The sequence below is a fragment of the Pelophylax lessonae genome (genome assembly GCF_965119305.1).
Source record: "Pelophylax lessonae genome assembly, chromosome: 13".
NCBI lineage: Eukaryota > Metazoa > Chordata > Amphibia > Anura > Ranidae > Pelophylax > Pelophylax lessonae.
Genome location: NC_138780.1, coordinates 97562061 through 97582218, shown reverse-complemented (window position 1 = coordinate 97582218; position 20158 = coordinate 97562061). Strand labels below are relative to the sequence as shown.

Genomic DNA, 20158 nt, shown 5'->3' with positions numbered 1-20158 from the left:
TGGCTGGGGGGGGGGGGGCGGGACGTCAATGCAGAGTGCCCACAGCATTGCCCCCAATCAATGCAGAGTGCCCACAGCATTGCCCCCAATCAATGCAGAGTGCCCACAGCATTGCCCCCAATCAATGCAGAGTGCCCACAGCATTGCCCCCAATCGATGCAGAGTGCCCACAGCATTGCCCCCAATCGATGCAGAGTGCCCACAGCATTGCCCCCAATCGATGCAGAGTGCCCACAGCATTGCCTCCTTTCAATGCAGAGCGCCAGCATTCCCCACGAGACCCGTCCGTGCACTTACCTCACTTCTCTTAAGTTCAGTCCCCAGCTTCCCGTGTCTCCTCAGTCCTCCCGCGGTGCCTCCTCCTCGGTCAATGGCATGGGGTTTGCCTTTTGGCCAATCAGGAAGCGGGAGGACAAGAAAATCTTCCTCTTTATAATAGAAAAATTGCTTTATATAATGCATTTATACATACACGTGAATTTATTTTTATCCTTTCTTTCCAGTATTGTTAGAACCTCCTATCATATTTGTTTCAAACACATAATATAATCCATTCTATATCACTCTTGTATATTACCCATATCTTATTAGATATTACTATTATTACGGTATATATTCTTAATATGATAAGATTCTCTATATAGATACTGATTGCCAGTAAAACTGAGAAGGTCCACAAATGAAGGAGAGCACAAGCTTTTTTATCACGCCGATTTCAGGTAGTTGTTGGTCAATTTGCTCTAACTTGAGGCCACTTTGGTTTCCTACAAAGGCCTCGCGTACAGTGGGTGTTTATACAGCTGCTGTTTTGGGCATCAGATGTTTTTTTTTTTTTTTTAACTGCTTCTAAACTCCTCTGCATGTAATCCTATGTTAATGCACACATTGGCTTTTATCAGCGTTTTTTGGCAGGAGAGTTTAGTGGCAGAAAAAAAAAACCCTCTTCCAGTGCTTTCTGGAGCAGCAGCGTTTTGGCAGAAAAAACACTGACTGCTCCTTAACTCTGCTAAATGCCTGTGCCCAGCGTTTAGAAGTGTTTTTTTTTTTGAAGCGGAGGCTGCCAGCTAGAGTTGCCACCTCATCCCTTTAAAACAGAACACCAGAACACAAATTAATTACACAGGTTCTGAGGCTAATTTAATGCAGAGAAGGCTCCAAGTGAGTTTAATTACCACCTTAATCAGCCACAGAACCTGTGTAATTAATATGTGTTCTGTTTTAAAGGGATGAGGTGGCAACCCTACTGCCAGCATCCTTAACAATCAGTGAATAGCTGGTGGTTAAGGAACAGGCCTGGAACCTGGCCAATGCATCCTTAACCACTTGTACCTGTATGTCATTTCGTGTAATAGCCAGAGGGGGAGCCAATCAGCGGGTCTAGCAGATGCGATGTCCGTTGGTCACCCGCATTCGCTACCCAGAGACAGAACGCCGATGTAAACAAGGCAGACTGCCGTTCTGTCACAGATGAACACAGGGATCCTGTGTTCTTGTTATTTAGGAACACAGATCTCTATGTTCATCTAGTGAGTCCACCCCCACACAGTAAGCACCCCCTAGGGACATGCTTAACCCTTTCATCACCCCTGGTGTTAACCCCTTCCTTGCCAGTGTCATTAGCATCAATAAAATATCACATAATAAAAAAAAAATAAATAAATAAAAGATAAAAGCCGCGCTAAGGTAAATTGATGAATATAGCAATCTCATAAAGATAGATGAATCCTTGATGGGGAAATACACAAATGGCAACAAGTGCCAGATAAGCACCCAAAATGAATTGGATAGACAAAAAAATCTACTTAAACTTAAGCATTACAAAATAAACTTGTACATAAACAAAAAATTGTGAGTTAATATTTAACTAAAAGCAAAACCATGAAAGCTCATATAAATAGTCCTAGAGTGCCAGAAATTGAGTTCCAAGATCGGTGGAGTGAAGAAAAAGTCCAATCTGGCTAATCACCATGGTGTTACACACAAGTGACATGCATATCTCCTTACCAGATAAATATGCAAATTGAGCATACAGTAAGTGACCTCGCAGCGCCACTCAAAGGATCACAGCAACAAGCCTCCAAGCCACAGCCTTTGAGATGGTGATGGCAAGACCGGTCACAGGCTGGAGCTCAGTGAGTCATAGAAAGGACTGGATAGTGTAATACCGTCAACTATTTGTTAAATATTAAAAACACAAAGAAGTCTTTGGAGACGAGCGCGTAGGGTACGGCGTGCTGACGTCACTACGCTGCCCCGAGTAACGGGCTACATGAGCCGGGCCGGCTTGTTTACATGCAAATTTCTTTCTTGGATATTGTAAGTGTGTTTTTAATATTTAACAGTTTATTTTGTAATGCTTACGTTTTTTTTAGTAGATTTTTTGTCTATCCAATTCATTTTGGGTGCTTATCTGGCACTTGTTGCCATATGTGTATTTCCCCATCAAGGATTTATCTATCTTTATGAGATTGCTATATTCATCAAGCTACCTTAGCGCGGCTTTTATCATTTATTTCTAGTGTTGTTGCTGTCTCATCTGAAGCTGCAGCTTGAGTACTTATCCTGGTTATCCCCCCCCTTTTTTAAAATATTACATAATACCTAGCTTGTGGAGAACAATGATCCTCTATTCAGTTCTAAGCCCAAGCACAAAAAGATATATATGGAACCGTGAAACCTGGATAATAAATATCATATTAGAATAAATACACAATGCTGCAGTATAAAACTGGGGCTATCTATGTAAGGGGAAATCGTGGTAACCAATATGCAGGTGATGGATCCAAAGGTAAGTAGAACCTTAGTTCAACATCTTTCGTGCCACACTGTGCTTCTTCAGGAGCTTTTGAATGTGTGGCAGAACATTACTCGTCTATAATGGCTTTACATTGCACAATACTTCTAGTTCGACATTGTTTGCTGGGGTAATTGATAGTTCAGTTCTTACAGAGGTTGATAGCACAGTCCCCTTCCCGGGTAGAATGGCTGGTGCTTAAGTCCTGTAGTGAGGCGGTCACTCCTGGGTAGATGGCCCAAGATAAACTCAGAGCAATCTATGCAGGCCTTCAAGGTATAAATGTTTGAGGGGACACAGACCTTCCCCACAAACTATTTCCGGTGATTCTCCGATTGACCCTGTAAGGATTAGTAACAAGAACCTCTCTTTCGGTAATAATGCTGGTGCTTGGTTCCTATAGCGAGGCAATCTCTATTGCATACATAGCCTTGAATCCATTGACAGGGGTATTCAGATTTGGCTATCCATTAGGGCACATATCATTCCAAACCCCCCACTATTAGGTACTCAGCGTTCCTTGTGGCCTCCCTGAGCGTTCCCGCTGTGCAGCTGGTGCCTGGATCCTCCGGACCTTCCCCTTTTGTGTGGAGCCCTGTTTTAACAACGAATGAGTCATCAGCTGTCAGCGCGGTTCCCCACTGACAACTGAATGTAAAAAAACATTGCCGGCAATACAAAAAAGTGGGAAAAAAAATGTGTGGGGGTCCTCCCCGATTCCAAACCAGGCCCACACAGAAATAAAAAAAAAAACAAAAAAAAAAAACATTAAACCATCGTAGGGTCCCCAAATCCATACCAGAACCTTGGGTCTGATATGGATTTTGAGGGAAACCAAGAAAAAAATGGTGTGGTGTTTCCTTTAAGGAAGGGGGGGGGTGATTAAGCGCCCCCCTCAAGAACGAACCATATTAGGTCATATGCCCTCCACATAGGGGGATAGCTTTGGGCTCTGTGTCTTCCACCCCCCTCTTCCTAAAGGACTTTGTCATCACGTTGATGGGCACAAGAGCCTCCTCCCCACAACCCTGTTCGGTGCTTGTGGGGTTATTTGGGCTGGGGGCTTTGAATCCCCTGGATCCTGGCCCCCTCCTATGTAAATAAGTACTCCTAATCATTCAACAAAAAAAGGTGTAGTGTAAAAAGACAGTAGGCAGTTTTTGATAAGTCCTTTTTTATTTAAAAAAACTAAAATAAAAAAGTCCCCCCCCCCCCTCCCCCAGAGTAGATCCATTGTCGATCAAGACACCCACTGCCGACCCAAAAAAAAAAAAAAATAACTAAGGGGTGGGGCTACCCGGTAATATCATCATCGGCCAGGGGAGTGTTGGGTTCATGATGTCATCGGGTGGCCCCCGCCTTTTTGTTATAAAGTGATTGTAAAGGCAGAAGGTTTTTCTATCTTAATGCTTAAAAAAATCTTCTGTGAGCAGCAGCCTCCTCGGCCCCCCTAATACTTAGCTGAGCCCATCTTCATCCAGCCATGTTGCAGGAGTTTCTCTGCTGCCTGGGACTCCCCTCCTCATTGGCTGAGACAGCAGTATTGCATGATTAGCTCCCATTGCTGTAAATCAAAGTCAGTCAGCCAATCAGGAGAGAGAGGGGGTGGGGCTGGGTCGCTGCTCCGTGTCTGTATGGACAGAGTGAGCTGTGACTCAGCTCGGGTGCCATCACCAGAAAGCTGCTTGCTGTGGGGGCACTCAACAGGAGGGAGGGGCCAGGATCACAGAAGAGGGACCCAAGAAAAAAAGTATCCGGGCCAAAACCAACTGCAGAGAGCAGGTTAATATAGCATGGTGTTTTTTTTTTTTTTTTTAAATAGCAGACTTTGCAATCACTTTGACACCTTACTGACTGCCCGCTGCACATTTACTGCGACAGGCTGGCTCTCCTGCGCGAAACGACGTGGGCCGCGTGCGTGGTGCTGGGGGGCGAGTGCTCCTGCCCCCACTAGGCAGCAGGGATATTGATCCACGGGGCTGGCGGCCGCAATTGCCGCAGGGCATGCGCGATCGCCTGTGATCCTGCTATATAGGATCACAGGTCTCTGTGATAATTTCACAAGCCCATCCCCCATACAGTTAGTAAACACTCCCCTAGGCTCGCACTTAACCCTTTGATCATCCCTAGGTTAACCTCTTCCCTGCCAATGTCATTACGGCAACAGTGCATATTTTTAGCACTGATTAGTAATGTAACTGGTCCCCTCAAAAGTGTCAAAAGTTAGTTAGGGGTTCGATCTGTCCACAATGTCGCAGTCCCACTAAAAATCGCAGATCGCCACCATTACTAGTAAAAACAAAAAAATATATAAAAATGACAAATCTTTCCCCTAGTTTGTAGACGTGATAACTTTTGCGAAAACCAATCAAAATACGTTTTATTGCGATTTTCTTTTTCTTTTTTACCAAAATATGTAGCAGAATACAAATTGGCCTAAAATAGTTTTTTTTTTTTAATTTTTTTTTTTTTCTTGGGGAATGTTTTATAGCAGGATGTGAAAAATGCGTGTGTGTGTATGTGTATGTGTATGTATATGTGTATATATATATATATATATATATATATATATATATATATATATATATATATATATACACACACATATATTACTATTTTTTTTTTTTTTTGCGACATTGCGGTGGAGAGATCGGACCCTTGACTGGCATTTTTTACACTTTTGGGGGCACCAGTGACATTACTGCAGTAATCAGTGCTATACATATGCACTGTTACTGTAAAAATGGCACTGGCAGGAAAGGAGTTAACTTTATTTGAGAAGGAGGGGTTAAGTGTGTCCCTAGGGGCGTGTTTCTAACTGTGATTGGATGTGGTTTGAGGTGTAAGAACAGAGATCAACGGTCCTACATAGCAGAACCGTATGATCTCCATTCTTACACAGGGAAGAATGACAGGCGGCTTTGTTTTCATTAGCCGCCTGCCTTTCTTCCGGTGTAACGGACAATCGCAAGTGCCCGGCGGACGTCGGGTCCGCCGGGGGGGTGGGGGTGCGCGCTCGCCCCCTAGAGCCTCACAGGCTAGCGACGTAGTCCTACGTCGCTTTGCCTGTGAGGGGCTGACCGCCGCAGTAAATAGTCGTGCGGCGGTCGGCAAGTGGTTAAAATAACGCGGTGCCGAATCGCAAAAAATGGCCTAGTAGTCATTAAGGGGGCAAATCCTTCAGGTCCAGAAGTGGTTAAGAACTGTCAGACGGTGGGAGCAAGTGGTTAACAACCTTGACTCCTCTCCAGTCTGCTGGGTTCCTAGCTGACAGCAGAATGTAAACAAAGTGCAAACATTAAACCCAGCTGACAGCAGATGAGTCATGGTTGTTGAAGACGCGGCAGCCGCTTCTCCAAAACAACCAGCTATTCACTGGTTAAGGACAATGACGACCGTTGCCGTTAAGATAACGCTGCCTTTTAGATAGATACCGCTTTGTGAATGGAGCCCATTTTGAGTGTTTCTTGATTTGCTCTTTGAGTATTCACCTTTTTTTATTTATTTTTTTTTTTTCCAGCACTGTACAGCACAAAGGTGGCTGTCCCACAATGAATCAGCATAGGACCCCATCCATGGACCTGCGTGAGTATTTGAATTTCAGTCTTTAGACATTTCAGAAAACGGTTGCTTCTTTTGCACACTTATTTTAGCAAAAAATCTTTTCTCTTTCGTACCAGACACAGCTCCTGATCTTCTTAACCATTGAGTTATACTGCCCCCTACAGGAGTAGGACACTAGGCAGAAAAAATGCCTGGCTATGCCTATGGGTAGTCCCAGGAGGGTATACTCCCTCTCTCTGCTATAGGTACTCCGTTTTTTCTTCCTAGTTAGGAGTAAGGATCTAGTTCCTTGCTGGGATCTCTGGTCCTGGCAATTTTTTCTTTTTAGGTAGATTTTTTTTTTTTTTTTTTTCCCGTGTTTTTTTTTTTTTTTTCTTTCGGTGGTAGATTTGCAATCCATTCAACTGCCGGACTGGACGACAGGTTGGATAATCTAGATGAAAGGAAGGGGGTTAAACCTGGCGCACAACTGGGAAAAGATAAGTGTCCAAAAAAAAACGCTTCCGCACACTCCAATAACCAACTTATACTAATAAATGAGCACAATGACTAGATGGTATAAATTAAATAAGTATCCATGCACCACACTCCGCAGGCTGCTCTGCAAACAAGTAGAAGGGGCTTGTGATGAGCTGCAGGGAGAAAACAGGCGCCACACTGAGTGCAGTATGTCAGGATCATATGTTTAATATATCAAATGAACAGGTACTCACAAACGGTATGATAAAAACAGCATAGCAGTATGTGACAGGGAAAAGAATCATCCCAGTGTCCAGATTCAGGATGGCACTAGCGGTCTCGAAGCCCTGGGTAGTAGCGAGTGGAGAATCGACACTTCCCATATGCTGGGGACACAGCGCTGGCCGTCCTGACGTCACTTCCGGGATACGTACTGGCGCCGGCGACGCGTTGTCGGAGCATGCGCTCCTTCTTCAGGCCGATAATGCGCCATTTTGGACGAGGGCTTAAATAGACAGAAGGGCAGAGCCAGCTGGGTCCTAAAGAGTGCCATAATTCTAACTCAAAAGGAAGAAGCCTGCTATAACACTGAACTGGAACGAAGTGTATTATAGACAAACAACCAAAGCAGTGGTCAACTGGAATGCAGTCATCAAGAAACACTTACATCACATTACATATGTATATATATCCCCATATTGTTACACACAGGAATATATTATCATAATATAGTGATATAATTTAAATAATTTATTATAAAACCAAATATATAAAAAAGGATATGTATATAGAAATACCATTTTTCATTTCATAAAAGCCACCATATTTTTATAAAAAATACACCATATTTTTAAAAAATGCACCATATTTTTTAAAAAAGCCACCATATTTTTAAAAAACATATCTTATCTAAAAATTATAAATCATATAGGTTATCTGAAAATTATCATCAGCCAACATATCCATCCACTAATGTATCCCATTGGATTATCCTAACTAAGTACATGGCCATTATAAAGGGTATTTTAAAAGGATATTTTAAATAAGACAATAGGGCATATCTCTCAGATGTCCAAACAAAAATTATTGGATAGGATCAAATGAGAGAATTGGTCTCAATTTCCTCATTCAAACCACCCGGCACCAAAGTATCCAGGGTATAAATCCAATAGGCCTCTCTTTGACATAATCTCTTATAGCGATCTGCTGGCGCAAAGGTAGCGGGTATGGACTCAATAATCCACACCCTGAGGCCGACGGAAAGGTGTCCATGATGCAGCAGGAAGTGGCGTGGAACACTGTGCTTGTCATCACCAGCCTCCACAAACCTGCGATGTTCACCAAATCTCTTCCTCAGGGTGCGGATTGTCCTTCCTACATAAAAGAGCCCACATGGGCATGTGAGGCAATAAACAACAAACTCAGTGGAGCAGTTGTAAAAATGTGTAAATGAATATGTTTTTCCCTTCACTTGAAACATTTTCTGTCCATGTGTGACGTGTTTGCAAGTCAAACACAATTTTTTGCGGCATTGGAACATCCCAATAAGTGGGATCAAGCAAGGTCTCTCTAAACGTGACATAGGTAGATGTTTCAACTTGCTGGGTGCCACCATACTTTTGATGTTCCTTGCTCTTCTATAAGTAACCTTTGGTTTGGGGGGTAAATTCTCCCTCAGATTGGGGTCTTCCAGTAAGATTGGCCAATGCTTGACCAGAATTCGCTCCATTTTTTTAATGTAGGAAGGACAATCCGCACCCTGAGGAAGAGATTTGGTGAACATCGCAGGTTTGTGGAGGCTGGTGATGACAAGCACAGTGTTCCACGCCACTTCCTGCTGCATCATGGACACCTTTCCGTCGGCCTCAGGGTGTGGATTATTGAGTCCATACCCGCTACCTTTGCGCCAGCAGATCGCTATAAGAGATTATGTCAAAGAGAGGCCTATTGGATTTATACCCTGGATACTTTGGTGCCGGGTGGTTTGAATGAGGAAATTGAGACCAATTCTCTCATTTGATCCTATCCAATAATTTTTGTTTGGACATCTGAGAGATATGCCCTATTGTCTTATTTAAAATACCCTTTTAAAATACCCTTTATAATGGCCATGTACTTAGTTAGGATAATCCAATGGGATACATTAGTGGATGGATATGTTGGCTGATGATAATTTTCAGATAACCTATATGATTTATAATTTTTAGATAAGATATGTTTTTTAAAAATATGGTGGCTTTTTTAAAAATATGGTGTATTTTTTATAAAAATATGGTGGCTTTTATGAAATGAAAAATGGTATTTCTATATACATATCCTTTTTTATATATTTGGTTTTATAATAAATTATTTAAATTATATCACTATATTATGATAATATATTCCTGTGTGTAACAATATGGGGATATATATACATATGTAATGTGATGTAAGTGTTTCTTGATGACTGCATTCCAGTTGACCACTGCTTTGGTTGTTTGTCTATAATACACTTCGTTCCAGTTCAGTGTTATAGCAGGCTTCTTCCTTTTGAGTTAGAATTATGGCACTCTTTAGGACCCAGCTGGCTCTGCCCTTCTGTCTATTTAAGCCCTCGTCCAAAATGGCGCATTATCGGCCTGAAGAAGGAGCGCATGCTCCGACAACGCGTCGCCGGCGCCAGTACGTATCCCGGAAGTGACGTCAGGACGGCCAGCGCTGTGTCCCCAGCATATGGGAAGTGTCGATTCTCCACTCGCTACTACCCAGGGCTTCGAGACCGCTAGTGCCATCCTGAATCTGGACACTGGGATGATTCTTTTCCCTGTCACATACTGCTATGCTGTTTTTATCATACCGTTTGTGAGTACCTGTTCATTTGATATATTAAACATATGATCCTGACATACTGCACTCAGTGTGGCGCCTGTTTTCTCCCTGTGGATAATCTAGATCTAGTGGTCACCCCAATCTGGCTAGCAAACAAAGCTGCGACATAGTCCCCACCAGACGGGGGCTCGTCTGCCGGTTGAACACCTCACGAGGTCGCATTCGGCTGGGTCTTGACACGAGTCTCTACTTTCCTCCTGCCCGACAGCCCCTCCATTTTGATGGCGAGGGGTTCTGTCTGGAGCGGTGCCCGACTGGTTTCTGGTATGTGGTAAGTAGCTGTCCTCCCTCCCCCCCCCCCCCCCTGGAGGGTTTTGTGGTAGACAGACATAAGCCCCTCCATGGGACGGTCGGACACCCCCCCTTCATGTGTGTGCCCCCCCATCCTACCCCCCCCTCCACTTATGCTGGGGCTGTGTGGGTGGTCTGGTCAACCTCCTGGGGTGGGGGCAGGGCACCTTGCTGGCTATGCAGGTGGGGGGGTTGTGCCGCCGGGGAACAGTCGATCGGCTGTACCTGGTGGGGCTCCTGCCTGGTCCTGTCCTTGAGGCCTAGGGATCCATCCTGGTGCAGCGTGGAGCCGCCATTTTCTTGTAGCCTGTGTGCTCAATGCACGGCAGCCATGTTTGTGTAGTCCGGTGGCCATTTTGCGGTGGGTTGCCATTGAAAATAGCGGTGGCCATGACAGTGGAGCCCTCTGGGCGGCGATTTCGGCGGTGAGAGCCCCTCTTCATCCCCTGGTGCTGACTCCTGGATTCTTTGTTTTCTGATCGCCCCTCGTGCAGTGCAGATTCTCCTGGTGGCTGCAGTGCCTGGATTCTGCTGGGTGGTGAGTCTGGTGGGGTCTCCGCTGAGGATCAATTGGTGCTCTGTGACTGGCAACTGGGTTATGCTATCCAAAAAAAAAAACAAATAAAACCTGCGCTCAATAAATGATAACTATAAAATTGAATGAAATAAATAGCAGCTAGCACAGATCAATAGATATACCTAAACATAAAAAAAGTGCAGCGCTAATAAATGATAGTGAACATGATTAAAAAGTGAATGTGAAAAAAATCGTAAGGGTCCATAGAAAACAATGAATAAATCATGATCATATTGTGCAAAATTTCATATATAATAGTTCAGTGAAATGTCCATTAAAAAACAAATGCAAAAATATACGTGGTAAAAAACAAACCAAAGTCAGTGAAGAGAAGCACCACAAATCCCAGCATGCATGAAAAGATGGTCCTCCCCAATCCTCAAATACAATCACCGACACTAAAACAGAGGAAGAGTGGCCGCTTACCAAAACCAGATTGCCTCCAAATCAATGGAAAAGCCCATAACGCCTTGACAGGTAAGTATCACAGGCATATGGAGACATCAATAGTGCCCATTCAAATGAATATCCAGAGAGTATAGGAATTCCGGTATGCATAAATAAAAGAAGGATCATAGCGTAATCCAAAAGATAACGGTACATTATGTTAAATAAAGAGTGCACTAACAAACATCATAGACATGATAGCATGTAACGATCCAAGAACGGGCTGCAGCGTTCACAATGGAAAATAGCCAGCCGGAGAGCGTGGTGACGTCACATCTGGGGGAGGAAGAGTACCTTGCTTCCGCAGGCTACTAAGAGCAAGGACCCTCGTTGTAGACATGGGCCCTCCTTGGCTCATAAGTTTTTTTTTTTTTTTTTTTTGGTCCCTCAGGGTCGACTGACAAGGGATCGAAGCCCTTTGGGGGCCTCCTCTGGAGGATCCAAGCGAACTTGGTCTGGCAAGTCAAGAGCAGGCTTCTCTAGACCCACTGGGCAAAGCCCCTTGAGGAAGGTGTGCCCTCACCCATATCTGGTGTGGGAGAATGTCTTCGCTGGTTCCTGGACCCGTGGACAAGACAAGTGGGTCCACGAGGTCATTCAGTCCGGCTACAAGATCGAGTTTCGTTCTTACCCTCTGTTAAGGTTCTTCCTTCCAATGTGCGACTGTCCCCGGTCCACTTAAAGCGGAGTTTCGGGCACAAAATTAAATTTCTAATAATTACTGCATTGTATTCCTTACTCTCCGCTGAGTCAGAATTGGATATTCCCATAGTTTTTTTTTTTTCACTTACCTGTTTACAGAGGTTTGTATACTCCCCTTTCAAAGGACTTCCTCCCTCCTGTGCCTCGGCTCTCCTCGTCACTTCCTGCCGCAATGCGTCCTGGGAGCTCTTCCTCGGCCCTCCCATGATGCACTTTGCAGTCACATGGGCGGCCGACCACTGTTCTCATTTCTTGACTCACAGGCCTACGCCCACTGGAATCAGGAAGAAGGGAAGACATTTCCCCACAACGGACTCGGCAATCCACAACAAAGATGGCGCCGCACATCAGAAATTATATAAAGTAAGATTTTATTCTTGCAAACTCATTATTTCACCATTCTAACCAGGATTAGCGGATGTATCGATGTGTAAGGGTGATTGTTAGGGGGAGATTGAAAAAAAAAAAAGGATTCTGTGCCCGGAACTCCGCTTTAAAGACCTTTTGGGGCTTTACTTCAATGGGTGATTGTCCCGTTTCCAACATCGGAACATATTCAGGGGTTTTACTGAAACCTGTTTACAGTCCCCAGGAAGGAAGGCAAGGTGCGTCTAATTCTGGACCTCAAGGCGCTGAACTGTTTGTGTGGGGGCAGAAGTTCAGAATGAAGTCCATTCGCACGGTGGTGGCTTCCCTGCATCAGGGGGATTTTCTCACCTCCATCATCGACATCCAGGACGCTTACCTGCACATTCCAATATGTATCGGTCACCAGCGATTCCTCCGCTTTTCCATGGGAGAGGAGCATTACCAGTTTGTGGCGTTACCCTTTGGTCTCATCCGCTCCTCGGGTCTTGACGAAAGTGTTGGCCCCGGTGCTAGCATTGTTACGCTAATGGGGGTTCGCGGTACTGGGCTACTTGGACGACCTCCTTCTGCGAGCGGAGTCTCCTACTGCTCTGGTGTAAACCTGAAAATCGCCACACAACCTTTGAGGGAGTTTGGCTGAATTCTGAATTTTCAGAAGTCTGCTCTGGTGCTATCCACAAAGCTGGACTATCTGGGTCTGACTCTGGACTCGGTTTTAGCCAGAGTGCTCCTTCCTCTGGACAAACTCCAGAAACTGCTGGCTACTATTTGTCTCCTGCTGTCCAGCAGATGGTCATCCCTCCGGTGGGTGCTGGGCCTGATGGTGTCTACCTTCGAGCCGGTTCTGTTTGCACAGTTCCATACAAGGTCCCTGCAAGGGAGATTCTGGCCAAAGGGCACAAGAATCCACAGTCTCTGGACAGTCAGATCCAGCTAAGCTGAGGAACGAAAGAGTCCTTGATATGGTGGCTTCATTCTCTGGCGATTTGACTTGGCAAAATCCTTCCTCCCCTTGTACTGGACAGTGGTCACCACGGATGCAGCCTGTCTGGCTGGGGAGGTGTTCTCGACAAAAATTCTGCTCAGAGGATCTGGAGACTGGAGTCCAGACTACTAATCAATGTCTTTGAACTCGGAGCGATCAGACTGTGCCTGGAACATTGGACGGATTGTCTTCAGGGATGTCCTGTGCGCATTCAATCGGAAAATGCCAAGACCGTGGCTTATGTCAATCACCTGGGGAGCGTCCTGGCGGCTCTGCAGGTAGCCCAGCATTCTAAGGTGGGCAGAACTGTTCATTCCAGGACTCTGCCGTACACATTCCAGAAAACTGGCAGGCTGATTACCTCAGTCAGCAGGCGTTGGAACAAGGGGAGTGGTCCCTTCATTCGGAGGCGTTTCATCAGTTGTGTCTATGGTGGGGCATCCCCGAGGTGGATCTGTTGGCGTCTTGGCTCAACAAAAAGGTGCTGAGGTTTGTGGCTCGGTCACAGGATCCTCTGGTGGGCGCCACAGACGCGCTGGTGGTCCCGTGGGGTCAGTATTTTTCTGATTTTATGCCTTCCCTCCTCTCAAGCTTCTGCCAAGACTTCTACACAGGATTGAGGCAGAAGGGATTCTGGTCATCTTAGTGGCCTTGGACTGGCCATGTTGGGCTATGTACGCCGATCTGGTGTGGCTGGTCACCGACCTTCCTTGGAAGCTTCCTCTCAGGGACTATCTACTGTCCCAAGGACCAATCTTCCATCCTTTTTTTTTCAGTTGATGGCTTTGACAGCTTGGCTGTTGGACTACCAGGTGCAGATGGATAGAGTTTTTGTCTGAGTCGGTGATTCCAACGATGCTAAAAGCTAGGAAATCTACTTCTAGGAGGATCTATAATCGTACGTAGACGATGTACATTGCGTGGTGTGAGTCTCTTCGGTGGCTCAGATCTTGACCTTTTTTCAGCTGGGGGTTGAGCAGAAACTGGCCTTGAGTACTATCAAGGGTCAGGTGTCAGCCTTAGCGATCTTCTTTCAACGGCCCTTGGCCACATACTGCCTGGTACATACTTTTTTCAGGGAGTTAGGCACTTGACCCCTCCAGTGCGGTCTCTGTTGCCGCCTTGGGACCTTATTTTGGTGCTCTCATTGTTCCAGAAGCCTCATTTTGAGAATCATCGAGAGATTCCCCTGCTTACGCTGTCCCAGAAGGTGCCCTTTTTTGGTGGCTATCACCTCGCGCAGGGTTATCCTGTTGTTCACCTTACTTGGTGGTTCATAGAGAAAAGGTGGTTTTTCGCCTCTGTCGGTTATTCCTTCTTCAGGATGTCTCTGATTTTCATTTGAATGAAGACATTGTGTTGCCTTCCCTGTGTCCCAGGCCAAAACATCCGAAGGAAATTGCTTTGCATGCCTTGGATGTGGTCCAGGCAATTGGGGTGTATTTGGCAGCTACGGAGTCTTTTAGTAAGTCAGACTCACTATTTTGTGCTCACCGATGGGCCTCAGAAAGAGTTGTCTGCTTCCTCTGCAACTTTTTCCAGATGGATCAGACAGACGGGGGTTCAGGTCTGTTCCATCCATGGTCAGGTTCCTCCTTTCCCTGTCAAGGCGCATTATACTTGGGCGCTCAGTGCCTCCTGGACCTTCCATCATCAGGCGTCTGTGACGCAGGTTTGCAGGGTGGCCACCTGGTCATCGGTGCACACTTTCACAAAGTTCTATAAAGTGGATGTGTTGGCATCTGTGGATGCTTACTTTAGCCACAAGGTTTTGCAGGCAGCTGTTTAGAGCAGTGGTCCTCAACCCTGGTCCTCAGGGCCCACTAACAGGCCAGGTTTGCAAGATAACTGAAATACATCCCAGGTGATATAATTTGCTGTTCAGTGATTGCAGTACTCTAGTCTGCATCTCACCAAGGTAATACTTTAAAATCTGGCCTGTTAGTGGGCCCTGAGGACCGGAGTTGAGGACCACTGGTTTAGAGGACCTGGTCCTCTTTGAGGGTGTATTGTTTTTTTTCAGGTGAGCTCCAGTTGTTTTGGTTGAGCTACTGTTTACCTGGTTGGCTATAGTTTGCCTTGGGAGTTTATTTTTTGCTGTTCCCACCCCTCATGTTTAACACTGCTTTGAAACGTCCCAATGGTTAAGAAGACCAGGAGCTTTGTCTATCAGTAAACGAAAGAGAAAATGGGATTTTTGACTTGCCATAAAATCCATTTCTCTGGTGTTCATTGACAGACACAGCACCAACCCCTCTGTGGAGTTATAATTTTTCTGACGCTGCTTGTAACAAAACTGAGTACCTATAATAGAGGGAGTATACCCCCTGGGACTGCCCCGAGGCGTAGCCAGACTTTTTTTCTGCCTAGTGTTGTACTCCTGTAGGGTGCAGTATAACCCAATGGTTAAGATGATCAGGAGCTGTGTCCGTCATTGAACATCCGAGAAATGGATTTTACGGTAAGTCAAAAATCCTATTTTTAACAATGTAGTGGAGTTGTATCACACCCCACCCTCTTGTGTACCTCTACAGTATGTATTACAAACCCCAGATGAGGGCATACCCTGGTTTTATTATCTTTCAGCCCTTGGTGCTATTTTCTAACTCCGTGCGTGTAATTATAAAGAGGAAGTAAACCCTCTTCTGCAACTTTTACCTATAGGTAAGCTTATGATGAGGTTTACCTATAGGCACTGTAAATATCTCCTAAACATGTACCGTTTAGGAGATATTTACCTTACATGCAGCCAGTGACATCACTGGCGCATGCGCTCTGAAGGAACGGCCGTTGTCCCGTGTCGTGACCGTCGGCTCCCGCGCGCGGGTGTGACGTCGCCGCGGCTCCGGCCAATCAGATGGCCGGATGCCGGGAAGACGGGCGACTGAACATGTCGCCCGTCATACAGCTAAGCGGGCTGCACGGCGGGTGCTCGTTCTAAGCTAAGTATTTCATAATGAGCTAGTATGCGATGCATACTAGCTCATTATGTGTTTCTCTTTCATGTTTACAACCTCTTTAACTACAGATTATCTCTATGTAGATGAATAGTGCTCTCTTAGAGTGGTTGTAAACACCAGTTATGGATTTTGAATTAAGCACATATACATTATATTGTCAAAAATTTTGTTACGCCTGCCTTTACATGCACATGAAAGGAGTTGCATTCTATGCATTAGCAAAAAAAAAGCCTTTTGTGTGTAGCAGCTACAGCAGCACCCCCTAATATTTACCTGAGCCCCATCTCTATCCAGCAATGTCCATGAGTGCCTCGGCCGACCGGAACTCTCCCTTCTGATTGGCTGAGACACAGCAGATGCGCTATTGGCTCCCACTGCTGTCAATCAAAATCAGTCGAATGGCAGGTCCGTGTCTGAATGGACACACGGAGCTGGAGCTCGTCTTGGGTGCCCCCATAACAAGCTGCTTGCTTTGGAGGCACTCTAAAGGAGGGAGGGGCCAGAAGCAGCAAAGAGTGACCCGAGAAGAGGAGGATCTGGGCTGCCCTTTGCAAAACCACTGCACAGAGGTAAGCATATGTTTGTTTGAAAAAAAAAAAAAAAATTTTTCTTCAAGCACTTGAACTTTTAATGTCATCCCAGTCTTAGTCCGTAGGGTTCAGTATTAAGTTAACCCACCCTTTTGCCGCTATAACAGCCTCAACTCTTCTGGGAAGGCTGTCCACAGGGTTTAGGAGTGTTTATGGGAATGTTTGACCATTCTTCCAGAAGTGCATTTTGGCGGTCAGGCACTGATGTTGGCCTGACTCGCAGTCTCTGCTCTAATGCATCCCAAAGGTGTTCTGTCGGGTTGAGGTCAGGCCAATCAATTTTCTTCTCCCCAAACTCGCTCATCCATGTCCTTATGGACTTTGCTTTGTGCACTGGTCCGCAGTCATGTTGGAACAGGAAGAGGCCATCCCTAAATTGTTCCCACAAAGTTGGGAGCATGAAATTGTTCAAAATGCTTAATATGCTGATGCCTTAATGTTCTCTTCACTGGAACTAAGGGGCCACGCCCAACCCTTGAAAAACAACACACCATAATCCCCCCCCCCCCCCATTACCCTCCCCCAAATGATTTGGACCATCGCACAAAGCAAGGTCGATAGACATGGATGAGCGAGTGAGGGGTGGAGGAACTTGACTGGCCTGCACAGAGTCCAACTACCCGATAGAACACCTTTGGGATGAATTAGAGCAGAGACTGCAAGCCAGGCCCTCTTGTTCAACATCAGTGACTGACCTCACAAATTTGCTTTTGGAAGAATGGTCAAACATTCCTATAGACACACTCCTAAACCTTGTGGACAGCCTTCCCAGAAGAGTTAAAGCTGTTATAGCTGCAAAGGTTGGGCCAACTCAATACTGAACCCATACGAACCAAGACTGGGATGCCATTAAAGTTCATGTGCGGGTAAAGGCAGGTGTCCCAATACTTTTGACAATATAGTGTATCTGTAGTGTTTACATATCTTTCTCTCTGATGCTTTATTCCTCTGTTATCAGCATGATTCACTTTTGAAAAGTTCCCTGACACATGAGATACATTTTTGTCTGGAGGAAGGAAGAGGGAGAGTTCAGAAAGGAGCTAGTCTATTCACAACACCTGTGTAGAGAGGGGATGTTCCTTTCCTCCAACCAACTTTCACACAATGTAACTGCAGTCCTCTCCACCCTCTCCTGTGTGCCGAGACAGATCAAAGATTTTTAACACAATCTGCACTACTGAAAGGGTAGAAAAACAAAATTCGGTGTAACCGAAAAAAGAACTGCGCAAATGGAGTGATATTTAACAATAAATAAATAAATGTGAAAAATTAGGGAATTTCTTCCTCTAGCGAGCAGCAATAAAAACGTGAAAACGCAATATGTGATAGTGAATATGGGTTGTTGCGCTCAGCAGTATACTCACAATAAAGTGCTAATGCATAAATAACATAAACATATGAACCAATTATTTAAAGGTGAATATTCCAATGAATATAGCAATAATAAAATTAATAAACATAGTCCTTGAAAAGTGCTCGGTGCAAACTTTAAGTTCCAGCAGCAAATACAATTGGACTTGATGTGAAATGCCTTCACCAATCACCATACACCCAGTGCTCGGATAAAATACTTCTTACCAAAAGAAGTTGACCCCTTAGTTATAGGGGGTCATGATCGCAATGTATCTCCACAAGAGCTCCAAAATCTCCTATTACAGTCTTCACATCCAATGTGTGATAAGCCAGAGGTAAACAGATGACTCCGAGACTCCGGACAACATGTCATAAGAAATAAGGAAACTCCAATAGCGTAATATTGCCATATAAAGAGATTTAATAAAAAGTAATGCACTTACTCCATAGTGGTAAGTAAACGCCACAGTAGTACAAATCGTTCAGCTTCTCCTGGTGGATGGGACGCCGCTTCCGCGTCTGCGTTCCACCTCACCGGAACTCTACGGTCTCACGTTCCCGACGCACGTTTTCGTTAGGGATTGATCCCCTGATGACGTTAGTACGCCTAACGAAACGTGCGTCGGGAACGTGAGACCGTAGAGTTCCGGTGAGGTGGAACGCAGACGCGGAAGCGGCGTCCCATCCACCAGGAGAAGCTGAACGATTTGTACTACTGTGGCGTTTACTTACCACTATGGAGTAAGTGCATTACTTTTTATTAAATCTCTTTATATGGCAATATTACGCTATTGGAGTTTCCTTATTTCTTATGACATGTTGTCCGGAGTCTCGGAGTCATCTGTTTACCTCTGGCTTATCACACATTGGATGTGAAGACTGTAATAGGAGATTTTGGAGCTCTTGTGGAGATACATTGCGATCATGACCCCCTATAACTAAGGGGTCAACTTCTTTTGGTAAGAAGTATTTTATCCGAGCACTGGGTGTATGGTGATTGGTGAAGGCATTTCACATCAAGTCCAATTGTATTTGCTGCTGGAACTTAAAGTTTGCACCGAGCACTTTTCAAGGACTATGTTTATTAATTTTATTATTGCTATATTCATTGGAATATTCACCTTTAAATAATTGGTTCATATGTTTATGTTATTTATGCATTAGCACTTTATTGTGAGTATACTGCTGAGCGCAACAACCCATATTCACTATCACTACTGAAAGGGTGTCTAGAGAGGGGAAGACTGCGGATAAACTAATAAAACTTATGTAGGAGGGATTTGTTTCCCCTCTCTGTATCTTCTGAGGCTGTTCACTTCACTTGGTATTTGTGAGGGATTACAACCACTTTCAGCATCTCCCTTATTATTTCTATGGCAGGTAAATATACATGTACTGTATGGTCAGCAGGACGAGAGAAGCGCTACAGAAGTTAGGATTTAAACAAACCTATGGCTTGGGGTTAATCGAAGTAGGCTAGAAATAATTGAAATTTGATTTAGAAATGTATATGATTTTACATTGTGACTGCACTGTAGATACACTTTAATTTAGCATGCAGGCAAACCCTACATGAGGATATACAGTGGAACCTTGGTTTACGAGTACCTCTGTTTACGAGCGTTTTGAAAGACGAGCAACATTTTTTTAAAAAAACTGTCTTGGTATACGAGCAGTTTTATACTCTAAAAGCATGCCATCCCCTCTGTAAATGCACTCTCTCACATACCATTATGTGTCCCAGCGCTTGTACAGTGTATAAACATGCCGATTTATATTGTTTTAGAGTGTCCCTGCACTTACTGTATGTATGTGTCTCCTCGTTTCTCTGCCTCTCTTTCACCTCGTCTCCCTGCTCTACCCGGCGGGAGGGGCCGATCACTCCTTCTGACGTCATCTGAGGAGGAGGGGAGGAGGAAGCAGAGGGCTGCAGTGTTGTGAGTGAACAGCCAGACAAGCACTAATAAAGAATAATCGGCATCTGTTATGTAGTACAGCACGAATACAGGGACACATAATGTTTAACAAAGGTGATGGCATACTTATACTGTACAGTAATGTACTACTTTATATATAACAGCATATCTTTATATTACTATAAATGCTTGTGGAACGAATCATCTGAGTTTCAATGCTTTCCTATGGGAAAACTTGCTTTGATATACGAGTGTTTTGGATTACAAGCAAGCTGCTGGAACG

At 44.8% G+C, this 20158-nt stretch overlaps 1 protein-coding gene across 2 annotated transcripts in view; it reads left to right on the top strand.

Moving 5' to 3' along the window:
• Window positions 1-20158, top strand: part of G2E3 (G2/M-phase specific E3 ubiquitin protein ligase) — an 82658-nt gene that overhangs the window by 2156 nt on the left and 60344 nt on the right. For both annotated transcript variants that reach the window (XM_082275201.1, XM_082275202.1), the window contains exon 2: window positions 6315-6379. In XM_082275201.1, the coding sequence (XP_082131327.1) occupies window positions 6346-6379 (34 nt within the window). In that variant the 5' untranslated portion in view covers window positions 6315-6345. The remainder of the gene's footprint in view (window positions 1-6314; window positions 6380-20158) is intronic.